General features: G+C 49.4%; 1 protein-coding gene across 7 annotated transcripts in view; it reads left to right on the top strand.

Moving 5' to 3' along the window:
• The window catches only part of ARHGEF1 (Rho guanine nucleotide exchange factor 1), a 520185-nt gene that overhangs the window by 144289 nt on the left and 348545 nt on the right, over nt 1-27351 (top strand). For all 7 annotated transcript variants that reach the window (XM_086933027.1, XM_086933031.1, XM_086933029.1 and 4 more), the window contains exon 2: nt 25188-25284. In XM_086933027.1, coding sequence (XP_086789153.1) covers nt 25258-25284 — 27 coding nt within the window. In that variant the 5' untranslated portion in view covers nt 25188-25257. The remainder of the gene's footprint in view (nt 1-25187; nt 25285-27351) is intronic.

Below are 27351 nucleotides of genomic sequence, written 5' to 3' on the forward strand. Positions count from 1 at the left end.
GGCCTCATCAAACACGCCTCCATGTACCCTTCAGCGTCACATCAGATCTCAGTTATACATCCCGCTGACCTATATGCACACTCTAGCCTCATCAAACGCGCCTCCATGTACCCTCCAGCGTCGCATCAAACCTCAGTTATACATCCCGCTGACCTATATGCACACTCCAGCCTCATCAAACGCGCCTCCATGTACCCTCCAGCGTCACATCAGACCTCAGTTATACATCCCGCTCACCTATATGCACACTCCAGCCTCATCTTCGGCCTCATCAAACACGCCTCTATGTACCCTTCAGCGTCACATCAGATCTCAGTTATACATCCCGCTGACCTATATGCACACTCCAGCCTCATCAAACGCGCCTCCATGTACCCTCCAGCATCACATCAGACCTCAGTTATACATCCCGCTGACCTATATGCACACTCAGCCTCGTCAAACGCGCCTCCATGTACCCTCCAGCGTCGCATCAGACCTCAGTTATACATCCCGCTGACCTATATGCACACTCCAGCCTCATCAAACGCGCCTCCTTGTACCCTCCAGCATCGCATCAGATCTCAGTTATACATCCGCTGACCTATATGCACACTCCAGCCTCATCTCCAGCCTCCGCTTTTTACATGCTGCTCAATCAATTTCTACTTGTCTCAGGACACGCTGCTGTCAGACTTTGTTCTTCCTAGGTTACCGGAAAGATAGATGATTGGCTGTGTATTGTATGGTATAGTATATTGCTTTATAAGCCTGATGGGTCACAGAGCTCTCTGCTTTGCAGCTAGATCCTGAGCCTGGGTGTTGGTTGGAAGTTGACCTATGTGGGATCTGTGGAGGGGGCTGCGTGAGGTTTACAGATGCACATTACTCATGGTGCCACAGGGTAAGGGTGTTTGAGCAAGGTTTGCTGAGGAAAAGTATGAACATAGACATATTACACACCTGGATACCCACCCATTTTGAGGTGATTTATATCAGTACTAAATGTGGTAAGAGCCTTGATTTTAATGCCATCTGAAATCAAGATAGTTGCAGATCACTCTTATTCTTGCTGGGATTAAGTTCTGTATCACGAAGTAGGAGGTTTCACCAGGATGAGACATAAAGAAGGGAGCAGCGGATGGGGGCGCTACCAATTCAGAGCACAGACCTTTTTAGGTCGAAGGCCTAAAAGGCTGCGCTTGCGCAGTCTTAGGCATGAGATTTAATGATTCTTAGTAGCGCAGAAGGTCCCGCCTCCATGCCCTCTCTCTCCTTCATTGGCTGGCTTCCTAAACGGAGGCCAGCCATTGGAGGAGAGATGTGTCACTTCAAACAAGCCCCGTCTTTTTCGGATTTGGGGGCGTGATTTTTTGCATTCTTTAGCCCTGTGACGTCGTCCGTCACTCAGGACAGCAAAACCACGCCCCCAAATCCGAAAAATATCGGAAGCTTATGGACGCCATTTTTCAGCACAGTAAGATGAGGTAGGTCACTTGCTCATGCTGTTCGTAGCTCCCACCCCCTCCCGCTGTTCCTCCCCCTCCCGCTGTTTGTGGCTCCCACTGTGGTAGGTCGCCTGCTCCCGCTGTTTGTAGCTCCCGCCCCCTCCCGCTCTTCGTGGCTCCCGCTGTCCCCCCTCCCGCTGTTCTTGGCTACCGCTGTCCCCCCTCCCGCACCCTCCCGCTGTTCTTGGCTACTGCTGTCCCCCCTCCTGCCCCCTCCCGCTGTTCTTGGCTACCGCTGTCCCCCCTCCCGCCCCCCTCCCGCTGTTCGTGGATCCGATTCTTCACCAGGTGGCAACTTTGCCATGGCAACAGTAATCTGGAGTCTTCCAGTCCTCCACGTAAGAGTCGGACACTGCCAGCAGTACTCTGTCAGCATTAGAGTTCAATCTCAAATCGTATCGTATAATTAAAAAAAAAATGAAGAGTTCGTTTATTACTGTGTTAAGTAACATGCGAGCAGCGTCCGGCAGCAGAGAACAAAAAAACCACACATTGGAGTTACCTCTAGGGGGGTTAGTCGTTGCCTCACTACAGCTCCCCGAACTCCTACCACAGCGCGTGCGTGTGTCAACAAGCTGAACTTAAATTTTACTATCGACTTCTGCCCTCGACATAGTCAAGGGACTACAACGGCACTTTGCTCGCGCTTGAGCCCAAATGTTGAGTTTGGTATTATTAGGATCACTCACACGTACCGGCTAAAAAGTCTAATTATTTCAGTCACCAAATGAGGCTACCTTGTATATTCCATTGTGAAAAACTGTGACTGTCCCGGCAAATCCGGGACGCCTTGTCACCCTACCGCCCTAACGTTGTTGCTCCTTATAGAACACAATAAATAATAAGTCTATAAAATACCACAATATCAGAAAACCAACTGCAACTTTATTCCAGGTATTCACAATACTTACACCACCACTCAAGTTCCAAGGACACTTTCTGTGCTTCGTCGTGCAGCACAGCGTAAACGGCTCTCACACATTTTCGCTTACACCTAATATGGCCCTCGAGTGGACACGGAGAATTCTCCTTTTGCTGTCTAGTGGTTGAATCATCTGTTTGTGATAGTAATGGTGGCAGTATGAAAAGAGCCTTGGTATGGTAGAGCCTCAGCTGTGAACCATCATAGGAATTTATTTTTTAATGCGCTGCGAGTCTTCAGTGAGTGGGTGAGAGAGGCAGTGGGGTGGGGTATACAGAGGTGAAGAGTGGGAGAGGTAAATGTGGGAGGGCGCAGGACAAGGGGACTTGGGGTTTCGGACCACAGCTGGTGTCTGTGTGAAGGTGGTGAGAGAGAGGACTCCTCACGGGGGGCACTATAGCGAGGGACTCGGGAGACGTTTGATTTGGAAGTCGCTGTGCGGAGCGCAGGAGATGGACACAGCACCTCTTAGCTCCATCTCATTAACGCTTCTGTTAATGCGGTTACTTGCAGGGTCGGGGCCCAGGGCTGCAGCGAGGTGGAGGAGGGGAGAGCTGGAACTGCCGGGAACCTCTGGGCTTGCTTGAGGGTAGAGGTCGCGCGGGAGGGGGCCTTCGCAGGATACCAACACTGTCCACTCACACCAGGGCCCAGAAGGCCCCGATCTCCAAGATGACAACCACAACCCGGCAGGGCAGCGCGCTCATCCGCTGGGTCCGATCTCGTCACACCCCGCCGGTTCCGGGGGACAGCATGGCTCAGCTCCGCCACCCAGGTACTTCCGCCATATGGGGAGCCGAGTCGTGGCCCCCCCTGCTGCTATCGAGCTGCTTAAGATCGCTAAAGATGCTGGCGGCGGCCCAGGGCTCCCACGACGTGCGTCCTACTGCATTGTCAGTCAGGCCACGCCTCAAAATACTTTTTAAGGGGGCCTATATATTGGTAGAACCGAGGAAACATTCAGATTGCTTTTCCCATCCTCCACATTCCATTCCTAATGTTAATGGCGCTTAAGGCATCCAGTTTTGAAATTGCTTTTAGTCCTGTAATGCTCCTTAGCCAACAGGTGGTGAAGGATTCGAGATGGCATAATTCAACAGGAATATGGAGCTCACCTTGTACATCTAAATGAAAATTGCTATCTTTGTGCTTTCCTTCTACTTTTTATGTCATTGGTTTTTAAATTGTGCCTAAGTGTATTATTCTCTTTAATTTTCTACTGTTTTATAGGCTTTGAGCAAAGCCCTTTTGGCGCTTCGTGCAGAAATGACTGCTCACGCTGAACAACCTATCTCACTTTCACTACCTCACTCTCTCCATCACTACCTACCTCACTCACTCTCTCTAACTACCTCCCTCTCTCAACATCACTACTCCACTAAATCTATCTCACTAACTCACAACTCACTCTATCAAAGCCTCAATACCTCACTCACTACCTCAATCTCTATCTCACTACCTCACAACTTCACTCTCTCTATATCTCACTACCTCACACTCTCTTTCTATCTCACTACCTCACACTCTCTTTCTATCTCACTAATTCACTTTCAATATCTCTTTCACTACCTCACTCTCTCTCCAGCTCACTACCTCACAACCTCACTCTCGATTTCTATTTCACTGCCTCTAACAACACTATCCCTCACAAACTCACTCTTGGACTACCTCACTCACTCTCTCTCTCACTACCTCTCTCTCTCTATCACTACCTCTCTCTCTCTATCACTACCTCACTCTCTCTACCTCACTACTCCACTCTATCAATCTCACTACCTCACTATCTCACAACTTCTCTCTCTCAAAACGTACCTACCACACTCTCTCACTACCCCACTCTATATCTCACTACCTCACAACTTCACTCACTCTCTCTCTAACTCACTACCTCACTCACTCTCTAGATCACTACCTCACTCACTCTATCTCACTACCTCACTCTCTCTCTTTCTATCTCACTAACTCACTTTCACTCTCTCACTACCTTACAACATCACTCTCTGTTTCTATCCCACTACCTCAAAACATCCTCTCCCTCACTAACTCACTCTTTCACTACCTCACTCTCTCTCACTACCTCACTCACTATCTACCTCACTCTCTCTCACTACCTCACTCTATCTCTAATTCACTACCCACTCTATCTCTAATTCACTACCCCACTCTCTCTCTCTCTGTCACTACCTCACTCTATCTCTATCTCACTACCTCACTCTCTCTCTGCTAATGCAATAGGTCTCGCATATGCAAGCAAATAAGCTATTGCCAATACAAATGACAATGCCATTTATTTAGGGATACAGAAAAAAATAATAATGAGCAATGCTAATAGCTCTACCTATAATATTGCTGAGACCATTGCATTGTAAATGCTTGTTGTTGTTTGTAAGAATGCAGCAACCGCTGACAGAATGGGCATTACCTGGGTCATGAATGATGCAAAGTTCTATGAACTTTCCTTTGCCGAGGATTCGTTCAGCCACCACAGCCTGATGCTGAGGTTAACATTTTGTCCTGCTGCTGCATTTTGGATTGTGAGTAGCTTCTGAATCAGTTTGTGTAAAACTCCAAGGTATATTCGGTCGCCAGAGTCTAGAGGGGAGAATTTTGGGTTGGAATTATAAATATGTAAAATAATAAACACAACTTGATTCACTTGAAGAATCGGGGAGATGTTTGTATATGTGATCACCCCTTAATCTCTTCACTTGGATAGTGCGGTTAGGTGGAGAGCTAAGTTCTTATGACTAAATAGAATACAGATGGTTAGTGGTCCTTGAATTACAGGCTAGTATCTTGGTTTGTGAGGCATGTATTCGGTGGTAGTTAGTTTACATCCTTTGCTCCCATGCTGAGAGGCTTGACCTGGAAAATCTTTCAGGTTCCATTCAGGTTTTGGGGGAGACTGCGAAAGATCTGCAGTGATTTCTAAGTGATCACAATTGGACCAGCAACAGATCCCTCTCTGTACCCCACCCAGAGCAGACATTGGGGATGGATACATCACTGGTGAAGATCAGAGGACTCTAGTCTCCACCGTAAGTCAGTCTCCGCATGAGAGGCTGGTTCAGGTCCTCACTGACGACACCAGTACCATGTGATATTGAAACTAATAGGGTGGGGTCCTGGGTCCTGTTTAAGGAGGCCCTGTGTGTCAAATTGGCTCAATCGTCTGGGTATTTCTCTGGTGGTGCGCCACCTGGTGGGACTTTTAAATGCCAGAGAGGTCAGACTCGGTCGACAACGCCTATGGACCACAAATTATACCTGGAGCTGGTGCATGGAGTCTGTGAGCAATGGAGAGAAGCCTGGCGCAATCTATTCACCATCGCAGAGCATGTGCAGTGTCAGCACTTTTGTGTGCTGTTGGGCTGAAGAAGGCTCTGTATCACAGACACATTCCGCCTGGAGTGGAGAAGTGGACTCCTTTATGCCTCCCTGATTCTGCTTTTCTTGTCTTGAGTTCTGAAGATCAGGAATCCCCAAGCCCAAGTCATCTTAATGAATCTGGATTGTGCTAGGAGAGTATGGTAGCCCTGAAACTTCTCTGCATGGGCATCTGTCTTCTGATCAGGCTGCCACTTTGAGAAGACCTTCTGTCACTGCAGCAGAACAGGGTCTGGCATCGAGGCCTGCTTATTATGCACCTTCATGTGTGGAGATTTTGTGGCGACCATTGATTGCATTCGATCTCCCTCCCGAAGTAGTGGATGTCATCCTTGCTACCAGGTGACCTTCTGAATAGTCTTTTAAAACCTGGCATTGGAACAAGTCTGTGGCCTGGTATTGCACATGAAGTATAGCCCCATTACAGACCAAACTGTCAGTTGTATTGTTTGTTTTGTCTTTGGCCTGGGAAGGACTTGAAGTGAGCACAGTTAAAAGATATTTATTGGCCGTTTTGTGCTTGCCATACCAGCCGTCCTTCTTTAAATCACCTGCTGTGATTACATTTCATAGACACTCAACTCATATGTTTCTCTCTACACCATTTGTGATGACACAGTTGGATCTTAATTTGGTACTTCAATTCAAAGTCTTTATTTCGATTTTTTTCAATCGTAAAAGACAGTACATTTAACATTTTCAAGGATTTAACAGGTTAAAAAAGGAGAAAAGAAAACTCATTTATAGCTAGTAAAATCCACAATTCATCCCTTCGTCTCTCCTTTATCAGTTATTATTGGCCAGATAACGAACATAAGATCTATACATTACAATCAATAAATAAGTTGGATTAAAAAGAGACGTCAATAATTATAAAAAAAACTTTCAGAATAAAAAGAATTCATCACCAGGAACGTTATTCCCTAGATACATTTACAGTTTCAAGTATTGTTTAATCAAAATTACTGTAGGCTCATTTTACGGGGCCGAATTATCCACATCCAGTGAAGAAATTTTGCTGTGGCTATAATTACGGCTTGGGAGTTGTCAGAGCGTAGTATCCTGACTGCCTCACTACCCGTTTTGAGACCTAGCTGGAGACAAATTGGTTTTAGCCAGGATCTCCTAGGAACCTTATACTCAGGACAGGCAAAGAGGACATGCCCAATACCTTCCCGCTGATCAGGACAAAAGGGACAGGCCAATTCCCTGACCCCCTCGCCATTTGGCGGTAAAAGCATTTAAGGGTAATGTCCCCACCCTAAACTGATGGTATTTCTTCCTGTCCCCTGGGATGATAATCCAATAAGCCTCAAAGGCCGGAGAATGCTTGAGTTCTAGAAAATCTGCCGTAAAAGATGGTTCAGTACAGCGGCCAAATCTCTTTGTCTCGAGCATACTCCAGTACAGGTCTCAAAGTTTTTCTTGGTGGGAAGAGATTGTCTACTGGGTCATCCCACAATGTAGATAACCCCATAGCCTTGTAGATAGCCTTAACCTCCCTCAACCATACTATTTTATGGGCCTTATCAAGGTCTCTTACCTCGGCGAAGGCCCGTGCATACTGGGAGAGTTCTGGAGTGACCCATAATCTCCTCCAGTAGGCAGCCGATCTGCATCTGGCCATATCCTCGAGGCTATGAGACCCTAGGTCATAATGGAGAGGGATTAGTGGAGTGGAGGCCGGTAGGCCTGTGATGTTACGTAAAAAAAATGTTTTCGCCCCCGTCAGTCTTTTCAAATTACTAAATCCCCACAGTTCCGCCCCATATAGAACTGATGCTCCTACTTTGGCATCATAAATCTTTAGAACCGGGGTAATTGGCCTAGTATGGGATAAATACAATTCCTTAGTGAGAGCTCCTGTCAATTGTGCATGTTTTGTGAGAAGCTGGTTGGTATGCTGTTTCCAATCTAATTTAGATGATAAGGTTATGCCCAGGTAATTGAATACTTGGGTCTGTTCCAGTTGGACCCCACCCATAACCATCTTCCCTCTGACGATTTTATTTTTATGCAGGATCATGAACTTTGTCTTTGATGTATTAATAACAAGACCATGCTCCTTACAAAAAACCTCAAAGACACCAACAGCCTTTTGAAGGCCCTGCTGTGTTCTCGAAATTAATAACGTATTGTCAGCAAACCTCAACAGGGGGATCGGCTTGCCATCCAACTTAGGGGCATCAGTTGGTTGCCGCTCAAAATAGCCGATCACCCTGTTGATGTATAGTGAGAAGAGAGTAGGGGCGAGTACACACCCTTGGCGTAACCCCCTAGCAATAGGAAATTTATCTGTTACGCTTCCCTGCTGATTCCAGTGTACCGGGCATAATTATTTTCATGCAGTCTGATTAGAAGTGACAAAATATCAAGTGGTATACCCTGCTCTTGTAGGGCTGCCCACAACCTAGTGCGAGGCACCAGGTCAAACGCTGATTTAAGATCAACGAAGACTGCAAAAAGCATGCCCCCCCTAATAACACTACACGCCAATATATTAAAACAAATCTAAAAACTTGGTCAATGGTACTGGTATGACTAAGAAACCCTGCCTGTAGGGGCGACAGAATATCCTTTTCCTCTATCCAGCCCTGAATACACTGCAGTAAGAGCCTTGCCACTACCTTTTGTATACAGGCAATCAGGCTAATTGGCCTGTAATTCCCGGGGTCCGTACACTCCCCCTTTTTGAAGATGGGAATAATCTCGGCTCCCTTCCAGGACTCCGGTATTGGTGAGCCCATCGCAATGCCGTTAGCTATCAAATGAATGTAGGAAGCCCAAAGGTCCTTGTCATGCATAAAAAGATCTGCTGGGACGGAGTCCATGCCTGGTGCCCTAGCTTTAGGGATGTTGTCCAAAATTTTTATAGTATCAGCTTTAGTAAAGGATAGGTGGTTAGTGCCCTCTATTGCTTTTGAAAGAGCCTCGCTCTCTACTCCTGCTGCATCTACAGCGGCAAACTGGGATGCAAAGTAAGCGCCCCAAGCATTTGGTGAGACATAGTTGGTTGGATCGCCCCTTTTGATCCCCCTACCCCATTTGACCATATCCCAAAAAGAGCACATAGATCTTTCTTTGCTGGCACTTAGGAGCTCCTTCCAATATTCGTTGTCCCAGGCACTTTTTGCCTTAAGTTGTGTTTTTTTATACATGACTCGGGCAGTCTTAATCTTAGCTGCCTCTTTGGTCTTTACTGCATCTGATAGGGCCCTGTATGCAACCCTACAGGATTTTCCATACCATTGATCCTCCTTCCTAGCTGGCCTACTCTGTTTTTTTAGACACCTTTTTAATGAAAAAGGACCTTAATTGAGTGAAAAGAGTATCATGGATCCGAGTGGCATTTGTTATAATGTTATGTTATAAACCGTTTTGTAGCGCGCTCTGCTACTGGTGAGTATCCTGGCGCGGGGAAAGGATCAGAACGGCAGATAACAAGACAGCGAAGAATCCTCCTAGCCTGCACTCGTGAATAGGTGTGTTTTCAGATGTTTTTTAAAAGCAGTCACTGTCGGCATGGAGCGTAGATGGAAAGGGAGGGCATTCCAGGCCCGAGCCACCACAACCGACAGTGACTGACCACCCAGTCTGGCTCGCTTGAAACGGGGAAGAGACAGTTTAAACAGAGAGGCAGATCTCAAGGTGCGTGCCGGAATGTACCTAGTGAATCTTTTTTTCAAGTATGAGGGGCCTTGATCATGAATTGCGCGAAACGCCAGCACCAAAGATTTATACCGAATGCGTTGTGCTACGGGGAGCCAGTGAAGCGAGCGCATCTCCGTGCGGACGCTCTTCCACCTGGGGATGTTAAATAATAGGCGTACAGCCGCATTTTGGATAATTTGGAGGCGTTTGACCAGGTATGCCGGAATGCCACTAAACAGTGCATTCGCGTAATCAAGGCGAGCCAGTATAAGTGCTCTGGCAACCGACTCTCTGGCCTCCCTGGGGAGCAGGGGGAAAAATTTACGGAGCATTTTCAGAGTAGCAAAGCAGGTGCCGGTGAGTTTCTTGATGTGGTGCTCAAATCTGAGATCCTCCGTAAACCAAATGCCCAAATTTTTTGCAGGTCTCCCCATCTCTGTTGGGCAAGGAATGTTGGAGGGCCAGAGTGTGCTCTTAAATGAGGGGGGGAAGGAGCCGTAAAAGAGCACCTCGGACTTGTCCTCATTGCACTTCAGCTGGGCCTGTGTTAACCAGCGAAATACTGAGGACAGACACAGGTGAACTGTAGAATTGTCCAGATTATCATCTTTGTCATCTGGCCAGGTGAACAGCAATTGGGTGTCATCAGCATACCCTAAAATTTTAGCCCCGAACTGTTCAGCTAGGAATACCAAAGGTGTAATATACACATTGAACAGTAAGGGGCTAAGTGTGGACCCCTGCGGGACCCCTGTAAGCAAAGGTCTTTGCTCCGAAACATGCGGAGGCATCCAGACCTGCTGGGTCCTATCAGATAAAAAAGAAGATAGCCATTCCAGCACCACTCCCCCAATACCAATGTCAGACAGCCGACCGAGAAGGAGATCATAGGGAACAGTATCGAAAGCACCATTGCCTCAACAGTGGAATTATTCCTTAGGTCTACTATGGCCTGAACTGTTAGATCCCTCTGGCAGCTAGACCCTCTTCATTCGTAACACAGTTTGCCCATCTAATCCGTCTAAGGTTATTTGAGAGGGCTATTTCCACACAATCACCAGGGCCCTCACATTTTGGTAGATCAAATAACCTGAATGTAAGGACTAATGGGTTGTGATCACTCTCCACCCGTTCTTCTATCCGCATAACATCCATAGTAGACCAATTTTCCTTATTCGTCAGGATGTAATCGATACGACTATGTGATTTACCATTATTAAAGGTGGAGGCGCCCTGCTTATCTGAACCCATTCTTCCATTTGTGGCACGTAAACCATGCTCCACACTGAGGACTTTGAGTTGTAGTGCTGCCTCTGACCATTTCTTAATAGGTGATATTGTCAGCTGAGGGATCTTCCAAATATAATCCTCTTCCACTGTGAGATCCATATCATGGTTGTCTAGCGGTTCAAAGCAGCAGTTGAAATCTCCTGACACAATAATATTACTACCTATTGAGCGATATCGCTCAAGGAGACTATCTAACTGATCAACTGCTTCAGTAGGTTTGCCACCAGAGAGTCCCCTTGAGTAAATATTAAAAATAAGGAGATCCTTATAGTCTGTACATTTAAGTTTGACTAACAAAATGTCTGGGCTGTTTGTGTCCAGTTGAGTGACAGAATATCTACTGTCTTGCTTTACCCATGTCAGCAAGCCACCCTTTGGTCTTCCCCTTAAGCTAGGGATGGCAGAGGTATAAAAATTTAAATATCCTTGCTTGTATTCCGGAGTTACCTGCCATGTTTCCTGAAGGAGGATTATATCCTTATTATCCAAAAAAAGCTTGCCAGTCCAGAGATGTTACCTTACTCCTTAACCCAGCCACATTCCATGACACCAGAGGTGATAAAGCAGGAAAACTCATACCGTCAGCTCTGGGATGAGGGTCAGCGCTACCCCAGCCTTGGTTAAGTGATAAACCCCCATCTAGACTGGTATCCAATACCTCCTGGTTCGAATCGATATTATTTTGAACTGTATTTAATACCATGCAGTCATTTGGGTGATTTGAGCCTTCGGTCCCTTCAAAAACCTCTAGAAAATTACATGTGCCCTCTATGATAGACCGGGGCAAACAAGTATCACTTGTGTGGGTGGTACTGTGAGCTAGAATATCGTCCGTTACACAGGCCTGAGGTAGTTTAATACATACATTGTTACGGTCCCCCTGGAGTCAGTCGCAGTCCTTTAGCCCTGACAGAATACCAAACCTATTTCCTAAACTAATCCCCCATTCGTTAGATTGGGCACCTACTCCCCACCTATTCATCCAGGTATCCCACCTTGGCCCTGGAGTTTTGGGATACGTTACATTTCGCCGCTCACCTTAAAAGAATTTTAAGGTGAGGGGAGCAATAGTGCCACTCCTACGTTGGGGCGGGAGTATATTTGACAGAACATTGGGGAGAACAGCCGAATGGGAAAGTTCACTACCACACAATCCCCTGTAAACTTTTTCGGTCTGCTCCCTATCCAGGCTGTTCTTCTGACCGACGTAATCTCCCCTGCTAGCTCCTGTTTCCCTCCATGGGCCATCTGCATATTACCTGACAGCCAGTGCAACGCCTTACTAGAGAGGGATGTTGGGGATTCTGGTTGCCCAGGTGCCAGCGGTGGAACGTTTGCCAACACCAATACCAGAGGTGAAGCTTCTACCATGAATTGAGGAGAGTCTGTTTCATGGCAAAATACTGGTTGAGCGGTGGATGTTTGCAAAACCTCCTCTCTTACTGTTGTGTGAATGTCTACATTTGCTGGCACCTGACCGAGTGGAATAGTTGCTGTCCTACTCTTCTCTACCACAGTCGGACCATTCTCCCCAGATGTACCTGTTAAGTTTGAAACCAGGGTCACTATATTGCCAACCTCCCCATTTGCCTTATTCTGGATCCCACCAAGTGTTTTCACCTCTGCAGTGAGCTTATCAATTTTGGCCACCATTGGTTTTATAATGGCTTTGATTTTACACTCCATCATGTCTGCTATCCTAAGAAATAGCTCATCATCCATAGTGTGCTTGGCGCTGGCCTCCCCAGCGTCCATATTCTTATCCTTAGTTTTCCGAGGAGGTGAAGCCCTTTTCTTCCTTAACCCTGAGTGTAACCCACCACGTTTGGGTAGGGTCTTTTTACATTTTCTGTCTGTCCTAGTTTCCTGCTCTGCAGAGGAAAGATCATCTTCTAAGACCTGAACATGTATCTCTGGATCAAAATCATCATCACTTTCCAAATTAACCTCGGGGTCAATTTCTAAATCGACCGTTGGGAGTGTGCTTTGATCATACATGCCATTGGCACGGAGATCGGTCTCAGGGGCATCGCTACCAGCAGCCTGTAGGGATGTATCGGCCACAGTTAATAGCTGGGACGGACTTAAAGGAGGGAGTACTGGTGATTGGCTTAGTCCTAATGACTGACGTCTTTCATTGTTTATTTTAGATACTACTTGGACCATATAATTATCCATCGTATTTGACGCGATTGGAGCTAGTTTTTTTGGCATGTTACGCAGTTGCTAATTAGCACTCACAAAAATATAGGGGGTATTATGCCCTCAGACAAACAATACTAAAATAGGAAGGGAGAGGGGCAAGCAAATCGACAGTCCTCTTGTATAGATTAGTAGGAGTAAGTGAAATAGTCTTATGAAATGAGGATGCTTCAAACGTGATAGTAGCAGAGTGGTCGGCCCAGTCCAGTCACGGCCAGTCTCGGACTGTCTAAGACTGTCCGCCCTTTGTCCGGGCTTCGTCCCGTGCCTCGTCCCGCACGCGTCCCGCTTCGCGGAGAGCCTTGACTTCTCTTGTAGCCCTCAGCAGGCAAGGGGCGTGGCCGCTGCGGGAAGAGGCTACAGCTGTTACTAATGCCTCGCAGTCCCGCAGTGGTACAGCAGCAATCAGCGGCACTCCGGAAAATTGAGTGCGGCTCTTGTGACGTCCTTTCTCAGCCCCAGCAACAACAGAACCAACAGGATTCCTGCTCCTCCGTAAGTCCCAGCAACAAAGTTTTTGGCAAGTGAGCTAGTGAGTGGTAATTTGGTACTTACTTTTCTCATGTGCAGCCTATTTTAACCAACAATCAGTTGCCCATTACGTACCGTGGCCCTGAAGACGGCATTACTTGTCGCAATCACTTCAGCCTGTTGCATGGCTGAGCTTCAGGCTCGTTAAGTCCAGCTGCCATACACCACCATTTTTGTGGACAAACTGGTACTAAGAACTAGAGTTTCATTTTTGCCGAAGGTTGTGACTCCTTTTTGTGTTTGATATTCCATCACTTTTCTGATGTTTTTTTGCTCTACCTCAGCCTTGAAAGAGGAGGAGAAACTCCATTAGGTCTGAGGGCTCATTCCATCAGAACCAAGACTACTACCAATACATTGGCACATGAAGTGCCCATTCTGGATATCTACAGGCTTCAATGTGGGCATCACTGCACATGTTCATGAAGCATGTTGCAGTGAAAGCCAGGCTTGACAGGAATGGCAATTCACCCATTCGTGCCCGCAGGACTTTTTGATTTGAACCGTTCCATAGGTCCACCACCTTGGCAGGCACTGCTTTGGTCCATCTCCTTGGGAGGCTCTGCTTTGGTCCATCTCCTTGGGAGGCTCTGCTTTGGTCCATCTCCTTGGGAGGCTCTGCTTTGGTCCACTACCTTGGGAGGCTCTGCTTTGGTCCACCACCTTGGGAGGCTCTGCTTTGGTCCACCACCTTGGGAGGCTCTGCTTTGGTCCACCACCTTGGGAGGCTCTGCTTTGGTCCACCACCTTGGGAGGCTCTGCTTTGGTCCACCACCTTGGGAGGCTCTGCTTTGGTCCACCACCATGGGAGGCTCTGTTTTGGTACACCACCTTGAGAGGGACTGCTTTGGTACATCACCTTGGGAGGCTCTGCTTTGGTGCACCACCTTGGGAGGGACTGCTTTGGTACACCACCTTGGGAGGGACTGCTTTGGTACACCACCTTGGGAGGCTCTGCTTTGGTCCATCTCCTTGGGAGGCTCTGCTTTGGTCCATCTCCTTGGGAGGCTCTGCTTTGGTCCACCACCTTGGGAGGCTCTGCTTTGGTCCACCACCTTGGGAGGCTCTGCTTTGGTCCACCACCTTGGGAGGCTCTGCTTTGGTCCACCACCTTGGGAGGCTCTGCTTTGGTCCACCACCTTGGGAGGGACTGCTTTGGTTCACCACCTTGGGAGGGACTGCTTTGGTTCACCACCTTGGGAGGGACTGCTTTGGTACACCACCTTGGGAGGGACTGCTTTGGTACACCACCTTGGGAGGCTCTGCTTTGGTGCAACACCTTGGGAGGGACTGCTTTCTTTGGTCCACCACCTTGGGAGGCTCTGCTTTGGTCCACCACCTTGGGAGGCTCTGCTTTGGTCCACCACCTTGGGAGGCTCTGCTTTGGTCCACCACCTTGGGAGGCTCTGCTTTGTTCCACCACCTTGGCAGGGACTGCTTTGGTGCACCACCTTGGGAGGAACTGCTATGGTACACCACCTTGGGAGGGACTGCTTTGGTGCAACACCTTGGCAGGGACTGCTTTGGTCCACCACCTTGGGAGGCTCTGCTTTGGTCCACCACCTTGGGAGGCTCTGCTTTGGTCCACCACCTTGGGAGGCTCTGCTTTGGTCCACCACCTTGGGAGGCTCTGCTTTGGTCCACCACCTTGGGAGGGACTGCTTTGGTTCACCACCTTGGGAGGGACTGCTTTGGTACACCACCTTGGGAGGGACTGCTTTGGTACACCACCTTGGGAGGCTCTGCTTTGGTGCAACACCTTGGGAGGGACTGCTTTCTTTGGTCCACCACCTTGGGAGGCTCTGCTTTGGTCCACCACCTTGGGAGGCTCTGCTTTGGTCCACCACCTTGGGAGGCTCTGCTTTGGTCCACCACCTTGGGAGGCTCTGCTTTGGTCCACCACCTTGGGAGGCTCTGCTTTGGTCCACCACCTTGGCAGGGACTGCTTTGGTGCACCACCTTGGGAGGAACTGCTATGGTACACCACCTTGGGAGGGACTGCTTTGGTGCAACACCTTGGCAGGGACTGCTTTGGTCCACCACCTTGGGAGGCTCTGCTTTGGTCCACCACCTTGGGAGGCTCTGCTTTGGTCCACCACCTTGGGAGGCTCTGCTTTGGTCCACCACCTTGGGAGGCTCTGCTTTGGTCCACCACCTTGGGAGGCTCTGCTTTGGTCCATCACCTTGGGAGGCTCTGCTTTGGTCCACCACCTTGGGAGGCTCTGCTTTGGTGCAACACCTTGGCAGGGACTGCTTTGGTGCAACACCTTGGCAGGGACTGCTTTGGTGCAACACCTTGGCAGGGACTGCTTTGGTCCACCACCTTGGGAGGCTCTGCTTTGGTCCACCACCTTGGGAGGCTCTGCTTTGGTCCACCACCTTGGGAGGCTCTGCTTTGGTCCACCACCTTGGCAGGGACTGCTTTGGTCCACCACCTTGGCAGGGACTGCTTTGGTGCAACACCTTGGCAGGGACTGCTTTGGTGCAACACCTTGGCAGGGACTGCTTTGGTCCACCACCTTGGCAGGGACTGCTTTGGTCCACCACCTTGGCAGGGACTGCTTTGGTCCACCACCTTGGCAGGGACTGCTTTGGTCCACCACCTTGGCAGGGACTGCTTTGGTCCACCACCTTGGCAGGGACTGCTTTGGTCCACCACCTTGGGAGGCTCTGCTTTGGTCCACCACCTTGGGAGGCTCTGCTTTGGTTCACCACCTTGGCAGGGACTGCTTTGGTGCAACACCTTGGCAGGGACTGCTTTGGTCCACCACCTTGGCAGGGACTGCTTTGGTCCACCACCTTGGCAGGGACTGCTTTGGTCCACCACCTTGGCAGGGACTGCTTTGGTGCAACACCTTGGGAGGGACTGCTTTGGTGCAACACCTTGGCAGGGACTGCTTTGGTCCACCACCTTGGGAGGCTCTGCTTTGGTCCACCACCTTGGGAGGCTCTGCTTTGGTCCACCACCTTGGGAGGCTCTGCTTTGGTCCACCACCTTGGCAGGGACTGCTTTGGTGCACCACCTTGGCAGGAACTGCTATGGTGCACCACCTTGGCAGGGACTGCTTTGGTGCAACACCTTGGCAGGCTCTGCTTTGGTCCACCACCTTGGGAGGCTCTGCTTTGGTCCACCACCTTGGGAGGCTCTGCTTTGGTCCACCACCTTGGGAGGCTCTGCTTTGGTGCAACACCTTGGCAGGGACTGCTTTGGTGCAACACCTTGGCAGGGACTGCTTTGGTGCAACACCTTGGCAGGGACTGCTTTGGTGCAACACCTTGGCAGGGACTGCTTTGGTGCAACACCTTGGCAGGGACTGCTTTGGTGCAACACCTTGGCAGGGACTGCTTTGGTGCAACACCTTGGCAGGGACTGCTTTGGTGCACCACCTTGGCAGGGACTGCTTTGGTGCACCACCTTGGCAGGGACTGCTTTGGTCCACCACCTTGGCAGGGACTGCTTTGGTCCACCACCTTGGCAGGGACTGCTTTGGTCCACCACCTTGGCAGGGACTGCTTTGGTCCACCACCTTGGCAGGGACTGCTTTGGTCCACCACCTTGGCAGGGACTGCTTTGGTGCAACACCTTGGCAGGGACTGCTTTGGTCCACCACCTTGGGAGGCTCTGCTTTGGTGCAACACCTTGGCAGGGACTGCTTTGGTCCACCACCTTGGCAGGGACTGATTTGGTGCAACACCTTGGCAGAGACTGATTTGGTGCACCACCTTGGGAGGGACCGCTTTGGTGGAACACCTTGGGAAGTACTGCCTTTATACACCACCTTGGGAGGAACTGCTTTGGTATCTATTCACAAATATCCATAAAAATAACAAGTTTCTTACCTTTGGGGACACTTTCTGGTGGATTCTTTCTCAAACCCCAGTATCCTTACTGCCCTCCCTCATTACCATCCTTTTAAATGGTCTTTTTCTTAATCTAAAAAGGTCCCAAATTAGAGATCTACACACTGGCACATCTGATTGATTGTTTGGCTCTGCGTCCGAGGGCGTGGACAGCCTTAAAAAAGAAACTGATGTCAGCACATGCAGGGGTGGCACTTACATGCGGCTCTAATCATCAGTTTTGGGGCAGAATGAACCCTACATGAGACTCTGCGACTGCCATGCACACTCTTCAGATTCAGTAATATACACAGTATACAATGTTTTTGAAAATCTGTCTTTTGTTCTTTATCTTCTTGGTGCCTGCCAACACCTGTTTCGTCGTATCGGGTACTTCCCACGACTTCCTCAGGGCTAGAATACAATAAAAAATGTATTTTGGGTTTCAAGTGTGTGAGCACACACACCAAATGTGAGTATACATAATAGTAGTGGAAACCAAGCAATATTATCCCAAAATTGGAGCGGTCCTGACTAAAAGTGCTGTCATCGTTATCCACTTTTATATCTCTTTGATTATAATGTGGTGAGAAAGATAATTATAGTTATTCACAAAGACCTAAAACTTCAGTTAGATCCTGGTGTAGACCATCACCCTTGGCACAAGCTATCCTGGCTAATGAGGGGTGAAACCCCGAAACCGGTCCCAGTATGCTTGTTTACGGTCCAGGTAGGACCTGGCTTGGCAGTTCGGTCTGGACTGTTTCCATGAGGCATAGGGTCAAGACTCATTAGCATATGGCCAGGTCTAAATTGGGGTGGCATGGTGAACAACAGAATGATAGATTTAACCCAGATCTCTTGACTGAGGGTGAATGTTTTGTTTTGTATTCCGTTCATCAATTGTGTGTGTTTTATATTTACAAAAAGCGCTTCGAAAAACCTGCTTCCATAGGGCTGTCCTTAATTATACTTACAGCTGCCGATATATTTTTACCTGAACCAAGCTAATTCTCTCCCCTCACCCTCAGCCCCCACCTGCCGATATCCGGCACTTTATCAATGCAGCACAATATATACAACATGCCCGGGGTGGTTGCTTTTATTACTCCATCACTGTCTCCGAAAACAAGCGCCCAAACGCCCTATGCAATAGGTCTTGCTTTACTGAAGTTGGAGCTATTGGCGTTGCATTTTTATGTGCAAGGCCAATTGCTCAAACTTACAGTAATGCGAGACCTGTTACATTTCAAATGTTTGCTTGTTTTTTAGGTCTCGCCTGTCGATGCGCATGCGCATCGAGCTTGCGAGTCTATGGTGGCTTATCCACTCTTTATCCCCAACTTGCAAGGAATCGTGGCGATTCCTTGCAGTGCACGAGAAATTTAAGCTCAATGCGCATGCGCATTGAGCTTAAATGCGCGTGCACATGCCCCCAGCCGCCTGCCTTGCCTACTCTCCCAGCTGGTGCCGCTCCACCCCCTGCGGCATCAAAGGCTTTCACGGCCGGCCGGCCATGCTTTCAGTTTCACGACCGGCCGGCCGTGTGAAGCCCGCTCTCCCTGCTCCGCCCCCTGCTCCGGCCGAGACGCATTTCTCCTCCCTCCTCCCCCCTCCTGGGTCAGGTTACCCTGCTTTGCGTAGACTCTTTCAGGTACCGCCCATCCCGCACATGGAGCAGTCGCAGTCCACTGAACTCGTCACAGCTGTCGCACCATTTCCATGGTCTTCCACTGGCGAGCCCTCCCGGACCTTCATTTTCATCTTGGCCGCCTTCCCCTCACTCTGCCGATCTCAGTGGTTTGGTTCGTTTTACCTTTAAAACGTGGTTTAACCTATACGGGGATGCCGGTTAGTTTGCATAGAAGCATTCGCCACCTTGCTTGTGTCTTACGGCCGGCCGGCCATGCTTTCAGTTTCACGACCGGCCGGCCGTGTGAAGCCCGCTCTCCCTGCTCCGCCCCCTGCTCCGGCCAAGACGCATTTCTCCTCCCTCCTCCCCCCCCTCCTGGGTCAGGTTACCCTGCTTTGCATAGACTCTTTCAGGTACCGCCCATCCCGCACATGGAGCAGTCGCAGTCCACTGAACCCATCACAGCTGTCGCACCATTTCCATGGTCTTCCACTGGCGAGCCCTCCCGGACCTTCATTTTCATCTTGGCCGCCTTCCCCTCACTCTGCCGATCTCAGTGGTTTGGTTCGTTTTACCTTTAAAACGTGGTTTAACCTATACGGGGATGCCGGCTAGTTTGCATAGAAGCATTCGCCACCTTGCTTGTGTCTTGCATTCCATTCAATGTCTAACGAACATAAGCTTCGGTAGTTCTTATCACACCCCCTTTTAATACCTGCTCTGATAGTGCTTTCTTAACCCCTAATGCGGTTATTTTCACTGGTCATAAATGCACTTACGGTGGTGGCAGTAGGTCCAGTCACTACGGGGTTTTATAGACGTGCCTATCATCTTGAGTAATACAGGGTATCGTTGCAAGAAGCGTTTGTAATTTCATACATTCCTTAGATGAGGGGGGCGGATAATCTAAAAGCTGTGGTCTCACACAATTTGAAATAAATACGTAACTATTGAAGCAGAGCTGTCCTGTGGATGGTTTATCAAGATGTATTACTTATTGGGGAGGTGGTAAGATTTGTCTGCATGTAAATGACAGGGGGTCTGCATGCGTCTTGCTCTTTCCACTTGCTGTAGATATCCATATACGTTTTGTAAAGCAAGAAGTTGGCTCTTAAAGCCTTCGTTCATCGACTTGTCTCGCTGCATGAGCCGTTGGTACAATCTCTTGAAATCCACCGTGTTTGACCTGCTAGCCTACAGTATTGTATATCCGGGGGGCTGTTGATTTTTCTAACTTGTTTTCAGAGATATGGACCTGGAAACGAAATGTGTAGTGTGGCAAGAGCTTGCCTGACTTGGCAGGAAGATATGATAGTTGCGTGGGTAATGTCCACTGGTTCATTGATGGGATTTTTTTGCAAAGACCCACTTTTTTTAATTTTTGATGGAGAAATTCAGATTACACATTTTTCTGTTAGCGTGGTTAGTTGTTTCGTCTACCAGGCAATTCCCTGATATTTTCATTCCTAGTATGGCAGTCACTGGTATCACTCTCAACCCCTCACCCTCACTCACCCTCAACCCCTCCCCCTCAACCCCTCACCCTCACTCACCCTCAACCCCTCACCCTCACCCACCCTCAACCCCTCACCCTCAACCCCTCACCCTCACTCACCCTCACTCACCCTCTCACCCTCACTCACCCTCACCCTCACTCACCCTCACCCACCCTCAACCCCTCAAACTCACCCTCACTCACCCTCAACCCCTCACCCTCACTCACCCTCAACCCCTCACCCTCAACCCCTCACCCTCAGCCCCTCACCCTCACTCACCCTCACTCACCCTCAACCCCTCACCCTCACTCACCCTCACCCACCCTCACCCACCCTCAACCCCTCAAACTCACCCTCACTCACCCTCAACCCCTCACCCACCCTCACCCTCACTCACCCTGACCATCACTCACCCTCAACCCCTCACTCACCCTCAACCCCTCACTCACCCTCAACCCCTCACTCACCCTCACTCTCACTCATCCTCACTCACCCTCACTCTCACTCATCCTCACTCACCCTCACTCTCACTCATCCTCACTCACCCTCAACCCCTCACTCACCCTCAACCCCTCACCCTCACTCACCCTCAACCCCTCACCCTCAACCCCTCACCCTCAACCCCTCACCCTCAACCCCTCACCCTCAACCCCTCACCCTCAACCCCTCACTCACCCTCACTCATCCTCACTCACCCTCAGCCCCTCACCCTCACTCACCCTCACTCACCCTCACTCACCCTCACTCACCCTCAACCCCTCACCCTCACTCACTCACCCTCAACCCCTCACCCTCAACCCCTCACCCTCAACCCCTCACTCACCCTCACTCTCACTCATCCTCACTCAACCACCCTCAACCTCACTCACCGTCAACCCCTCACCCTCACTCACCCTCAACCCCTCACCCTCACTCACTCACCCTCAACCCCTCACCCTCACTCACCCACCCTCAACCCCTCACCCTCACTCACCCACCCTCAACCCCTCACCCTCACCCACCCTCAACCCCTCACCCTCACTCACCCTCAACCCCTCACCCTCAACCCCTCACCCTTAACCCCTCACCCTCAACCCCTCACTCACCCTCAACCCCTCACCCTCACTCACCCTCAACCCCTCACCCTCAACCCCTCACCCTCAACCCCTCACCCTCAACCCCTCACCCTCAACCCCTCACTCACCCTCACTCATCCTCACTCACCCTCAGCCCCTCACCCTCACTCACCCTCACTCACCCTCACTCACCCTCACTCACCCTCACTCACCCTCACTCACCCTCACTCACCCTCACTCTCACCCTCACCCTCACTCTCACTCTCACTCTCACTCTCACTCTCACTCTCACTCTCACTCTCACTCACCCTCACTCAACCACCCTCAACCTCACTCACCGTCAACCCCTCACCCTCACTCACCCTCAACCCCTCACCCTCACTCACTCACCCTCAACCCCTCACCCTCACTCACCCACCCTCAACCCCTCACCCTCACTCACCCTCAACCCCTCACCCTCAACCCCTCACCCTCAACCCCTCACCCTCAACCCCTCACCCTCACTCACCCTCAACCCCTCACCCTCAACCCCTCACCCTTAACCCCTCACCCTTAACCCCTCACCCTTAACCCCTCACCCTCAACCCCTCACCCTCAACCCCTCACCCTTAACCCCTCACCCTTAACCCCTCACCCTTAACCCCTCACCCTTAACCCCTCACCCCCTCACCCTCAACCCCTCACCCTCAACCCCTCACCCTCAACCCCTCACCCTCAACCCCTCACCCTCAACCCCTCACCCTCACCCTCACTCACCCTCAACCTCACTCACCCTCAACCCCTCACCCTCACCCACCCTCAACCCCTCACCCTCACCCACCCTCAACCCCTCAAACTCACCCTCACTCACCCTCACTCACCCTGACCATCACTCACCCTCACCCTCACTCACCCTGACCCTCACTCACCCTGACCATCACTCACCCTGACCATCACTCACCCTCAACCCCTCACTCACCCTCACTCATCCTCACTCACCCTCACTCACCCTCAACCCCTCACTCACCCTCACTCACCCTCACTCACCCTCAACCCCTCACCCTCACTCACCCTCACCCTCACTCACCCTCAACCCCTCACCCTCAAACCCTCACTCACCCTCAACCCCTCACCCTCAACCCCTCACTCACCCTCACTCTCACTCATCCTCATTCACCCTCAACCCCTCACCCTCAACCCCTCACCCTCAACCCCTCACCCTCAACCCCTCACCCTCAACCCCTCACCCTCAACCCCTCACCCTCAACCCCTCACCCTCAACCCCTCACCCTCAACCCCTCACCCTCAACCCCTCACCCTCAACCCCTCACCCTCAACCCCTCACCCTCAACCCCTCACCCTCAACCCCTCACCCTCAACCCCTCACCCTCAACCCCTCACCCTCAACCCCTCACCCTCAACCCCTCACCCTCAACCCCTCACCCTCAACCCCTCACCCTCAACCCCTCACCCTCAACCCCTCACCCTCAACCCCTCACCCTCAACCCCTCACCCTCAACCCCTCACCCTCAACCCCTCACCCTCAACCCCTCACCCTCAACCCCTCACTCACCCTCAACCCCTCACTCACCCTCAACCCCTCACTCACCCTCAACCCCTCACTCACCCTCACTCATCCTCACTCACCCTCACTCACCCTCAACCCCTCACCCTCACTCACCCTCACCCTCACTCACCCTCAACCCCTCACCCTCAAACCCTCCCTCACCCTCAACCCCTCACCCTCAACCCCTCACTCACCCTCACTCTCACTCATCCTCACTCACCCTCAACCCCTCACCCTCAACCCCTCACCCTCAACCCCTCACCCTCAACCCCTCACCCTCAACCCCTCACCCTCAACCCCTCACCCTCAACCCCTCACTCTCACTCACCCTCACTCTCACTCACCCTCACTCTCACTCACCCTCACCCTCACTCACCCACCCTCACCCTCACTCACCCTCACTCACCCTCACCCTCACTCACCCTCACCCTCACTCACCCTCACTCACCCTCACCCTCACTCACACTCACCCTCACCCTCACTCACCCTCACCCTCACCCTCACTCACCCTCACCCTCACTCACCCTCACCCTCACTCACCCTCACTCACCCTCAACACCTCACTCACCCTCACTCACCCTCACTCACCCTCACTCACCTCCAACACCTCACCCTCAACCCCTCACCCACCCTCACTCACCCTCACTCATTCTCACTCACCCTCACTCTCACTCACCCTCAACCCCTCACCCTCAACCCCTCACTCTCACTCACCCTCAACCCCTCACCCTCACTCACCCTCACTCACCCTCACTCACCCTCACTCACCCTCACTCACCCTCACTCACCCTCACTCACCCTCACTCACCCTCACCCTCACACAGTGCAATAGTTCTCAGACCATTTCAGTTAGAGCTTTTAGAAATGTTTATGGCTTTTTTTATTTGTAATACTTTAGCATTGGCTACAGGAAACAAAAATGCTAAACATTTACAAAAAAACCCATAAACAATTCTAAAAGCACTAACTCTAATGGTGCGAGACCTATTGCATTTCCAATGCTTGTTTTTCTTTCTACTCAACTGGTTTGTCTACTTGTACATGAGCATAGCTGCCAGATTGCCAAATGCTGCGGGTTTAGCCAACAGAGTACTGCGTTATTGAATACAGTTCTGCTTTACCATTAATTGAAATCAATTGCCGGCTCAAGGTGTTATAAATGACTCTCGGCCCCTTGGTAATTATGTATGGACTTGCTTGCTTTATACCGGACTTGTGAGTTCTCCTTCTATTGGATGTCTGTTTGTATGTTGCATGCGTGCACACTCAGCTCATGTATGCATCTTCTTTGGTGTGCACATTAAAGCCTGTAACCGTCCTGCTTGCCTGGATTATGTGTCCATGTATATTGCCTGTGCCTTTGTACTTTTCAAAGCCAAAGCATTGCTTTGTCAGCCTTGCTTATAAGTGGCTGGATTCATTCTCCGCTCTGATCAGTGCCTAGTTTCCCTATGCAGCTATAGGGTTCTTGCAAAATGATCTGAGTGTGCACCTTTTCCCTCTTGCAAAAAGACTGTTTTTTGTGTCCTGTTGTCAATATCATGATGAAGGGAGGTGCCATAGCTATTCCAACTCAAGCATGTGGGCTCTTACATGGTTGAGTAAATTAGCGAAGCTAATGTGCTCTTGCAACACTGCTTTAGAGCTATGTCTTGTAAACATTCTCTCCATGTGCCAAGATTGTCAGCAGCTTGCTGTTTACTCGTCATAAGAACGCTCTACATTTCAAGCACTCTAGGCTTCAAACGTCTTTCTTTTCATATGTCCTCGCCAGTTCTGCGACTGGTTGTTGCAGGGCCACTTCTGTATACCTCTGTCCTTCTCTGACCCACACCACCCATCTTCTTGTACTCTAATATACATCAAACTATCCCTTATACATTGCAGGTGTAAACCCCTCCCCCTGGGTGTGCTTTTCACAGTCAGTCATTTCTTCCCCCTGACACCAACATTCTTCCCCCGGCTCCCATAACTTGGACCACTCAATATATACACTAATGAATGTACATCCTCCATTGCACCTATTTCCACCCCCCCCCCCCCCCACGCCTCTGTCATGCTTTGTTTCCCTCAGCCATTGCACACTTTAGCCACCTTAGTGCTGTGTATTCTCAGATGGGCTGACAACTCCGTTCTTGCTCTTGCAGGTGGACGTGCTGGCAGTTTCCCTGGATATGAGCACTGCCTGAGGCAGCAGCCACTTCCAAGGGTGGCAGGATGGGTTCCGAAGAAACCTATAATGGGGTCAGTATACACTACTTCCTGATTACAGCGTTCTGGTGCTGAGAGAACAGATCTTGGACATAGGTCTAAGGTTCCTGCAGAAGCAGTCCCCTGAAGACTAAATATGTGTTCACGTCATCAGTTCTCTTCTCTGTTACATGTAGTATGAGAGTAAAAGTCAGCTAGTCACAACCATAGTTTTATTAGTTGCTATCCCTGGCTCTGTGCCCCTGATAGAGACCAGCTTTTGAAGCAATGCAAAACCTGTTCTTGTGGAGGTGTAGATGTGGCTTAATTTCTTTCAGTGAAAAGAATCCGAGATGCAGGGTTTGGAGTGATGGAAGCACTTCAGCTTACAGGAATACATATGTGCCCTTTGCACATGCTTTGGTATTTCACTTCTAAATCAGTCCTTTCCCAAATCCATACAATGATGCCATTCCTGCCTGAACGTGGGAACCTTTTCTGATATTAGGCTTTAGTTATAGACCTGCTGTAATTCTCTTAATGACAGTACTCGGCTCAGTTGGCATATGAAGTGACTGTTCTGCTTCTCTATAGCCCACCCTTGCTTGGATCCTGCAAAAAACCCCAGTGAGACCGTTTCAGCTTAGCTTCGACCCCTGCAAATTTTCCCCACTGCCCAATCTTTGTTGTTCCACGCCTGCCTGGTCTTTTCAATAGCCCATGAAACCTCTGAGTTGGAGTATCTGAGGAGGAGTCGTGTTGCATTTCTCGAAACGTCGACTTGTGAAGAGGAGGCTTCCCTATTCCTAATAGTTCTAAATCAGCAATAGCCCATGATTCCCTGGTGGGATTTTTATGTAAGGGGGCGAGGCATGGAATGATGCAGTTCTGCATGTGATTTATTAACCACACAGGGACTTGACACTTAAGTAATTTGCTGCCTAATATGATGTTTACAGAAGTTAAATGCTTTTCTCTCAAAGAAGTCCAAGATTACATAAAATGCTACATTTGGCATAGAAATGCTGGTATAGACACTCATCCAATGTTTCTTACCCACCTTCCACCTGTTTGCTACTTCCATACTTCAAAGAGCTAATGGATCTCTTTCTGTTGTACTGGTTACATCCAGGATGTGTGGAAGTTTACAGTTGGCAGATCATAGAGTTGTTTTGTTTGCACTGTTTCTGGAGTTAAACATGATTGCTAATCAAAACATGCAGATACTTTTATATAACAGGTAAGAATTTATTTATTGAAAAGTGTTTTCAAACCTTTTAAGTACAACAATTTTAATGCTATGATCTGACACAACTGACATGAACTAAAGAAAACTCCTAGTTTTGCAGCATGACTATCTATATCTGTCTGCTGTGCCTCATACTGTTATTAAGTGGTTGGTTAAGTAATTGCTCCCAAGTTTAAAAACAGAAAACTTTCTTTCTTTGGATTTTGACATAGGTGAAGCCAGATTGATTCACTTGCACCACCTATAAGGCCGCAAATCTTCAGTATGTGACATCCTTATTAGAGCTTTCAGTAGTGCGTAGAGAGGGCTTCTACTGAAGACGCTTAAAGTTAGTAGTGATATTGAGATTTCAGAAGAAAATCAGACCAATGACAGACGATTGATGCAATTTTGATGAAATTAGGTCTCTTCCTTTAGTTCAACAATTTTGCAGAATATATATAAGGAAAGTGTTATATATGAGACTTAACTCCATTTCGTGTTGAGCATGTTGTTCAAGTTCTGTCTGAACTCCACCTAAAGGTCTGCCATTAACAAACATGCCTGTGCCTGTTCTTCCTTTGTAGAGACCAAACGTTGAAGGATTAATATTGCTATTATTAATTTTAACCGAAAGCCTGAACTGGAGAGAACTTACTTTTGGCACATTAGTCTAAAATATACCTATTAAACACAAGTCAGGAAAGAGAAGAGGATGATTTAGCATCCGAGGAGGGTTAGGGAGAATATACTCAGATTATGGTGTCTGATGAAATTTCTGAGTATGATGTTGAGGAAAAAGAAATTATTTCTGAAAATATTCTTCATGAAAAGCCCCTAAGTCTTCAATGTTTCCAATAAAAGTACCTCTGGAGCTGTTGATCGAAAAGTCG

Source organism: Lissotriton vulgaris, chromosome 7 (assembly GCF_964263255.1).
Source record: "Lissotriton vulgaris chromosome 7, aLisVul1.2, whole genome shotgun sequence".
Lineage (NCBI taxonomy): Eukaryota > Metazoa > Chordata > Amphibia > Caudata > Salamandridae > Lissotriton > Lissotriton vulgaris.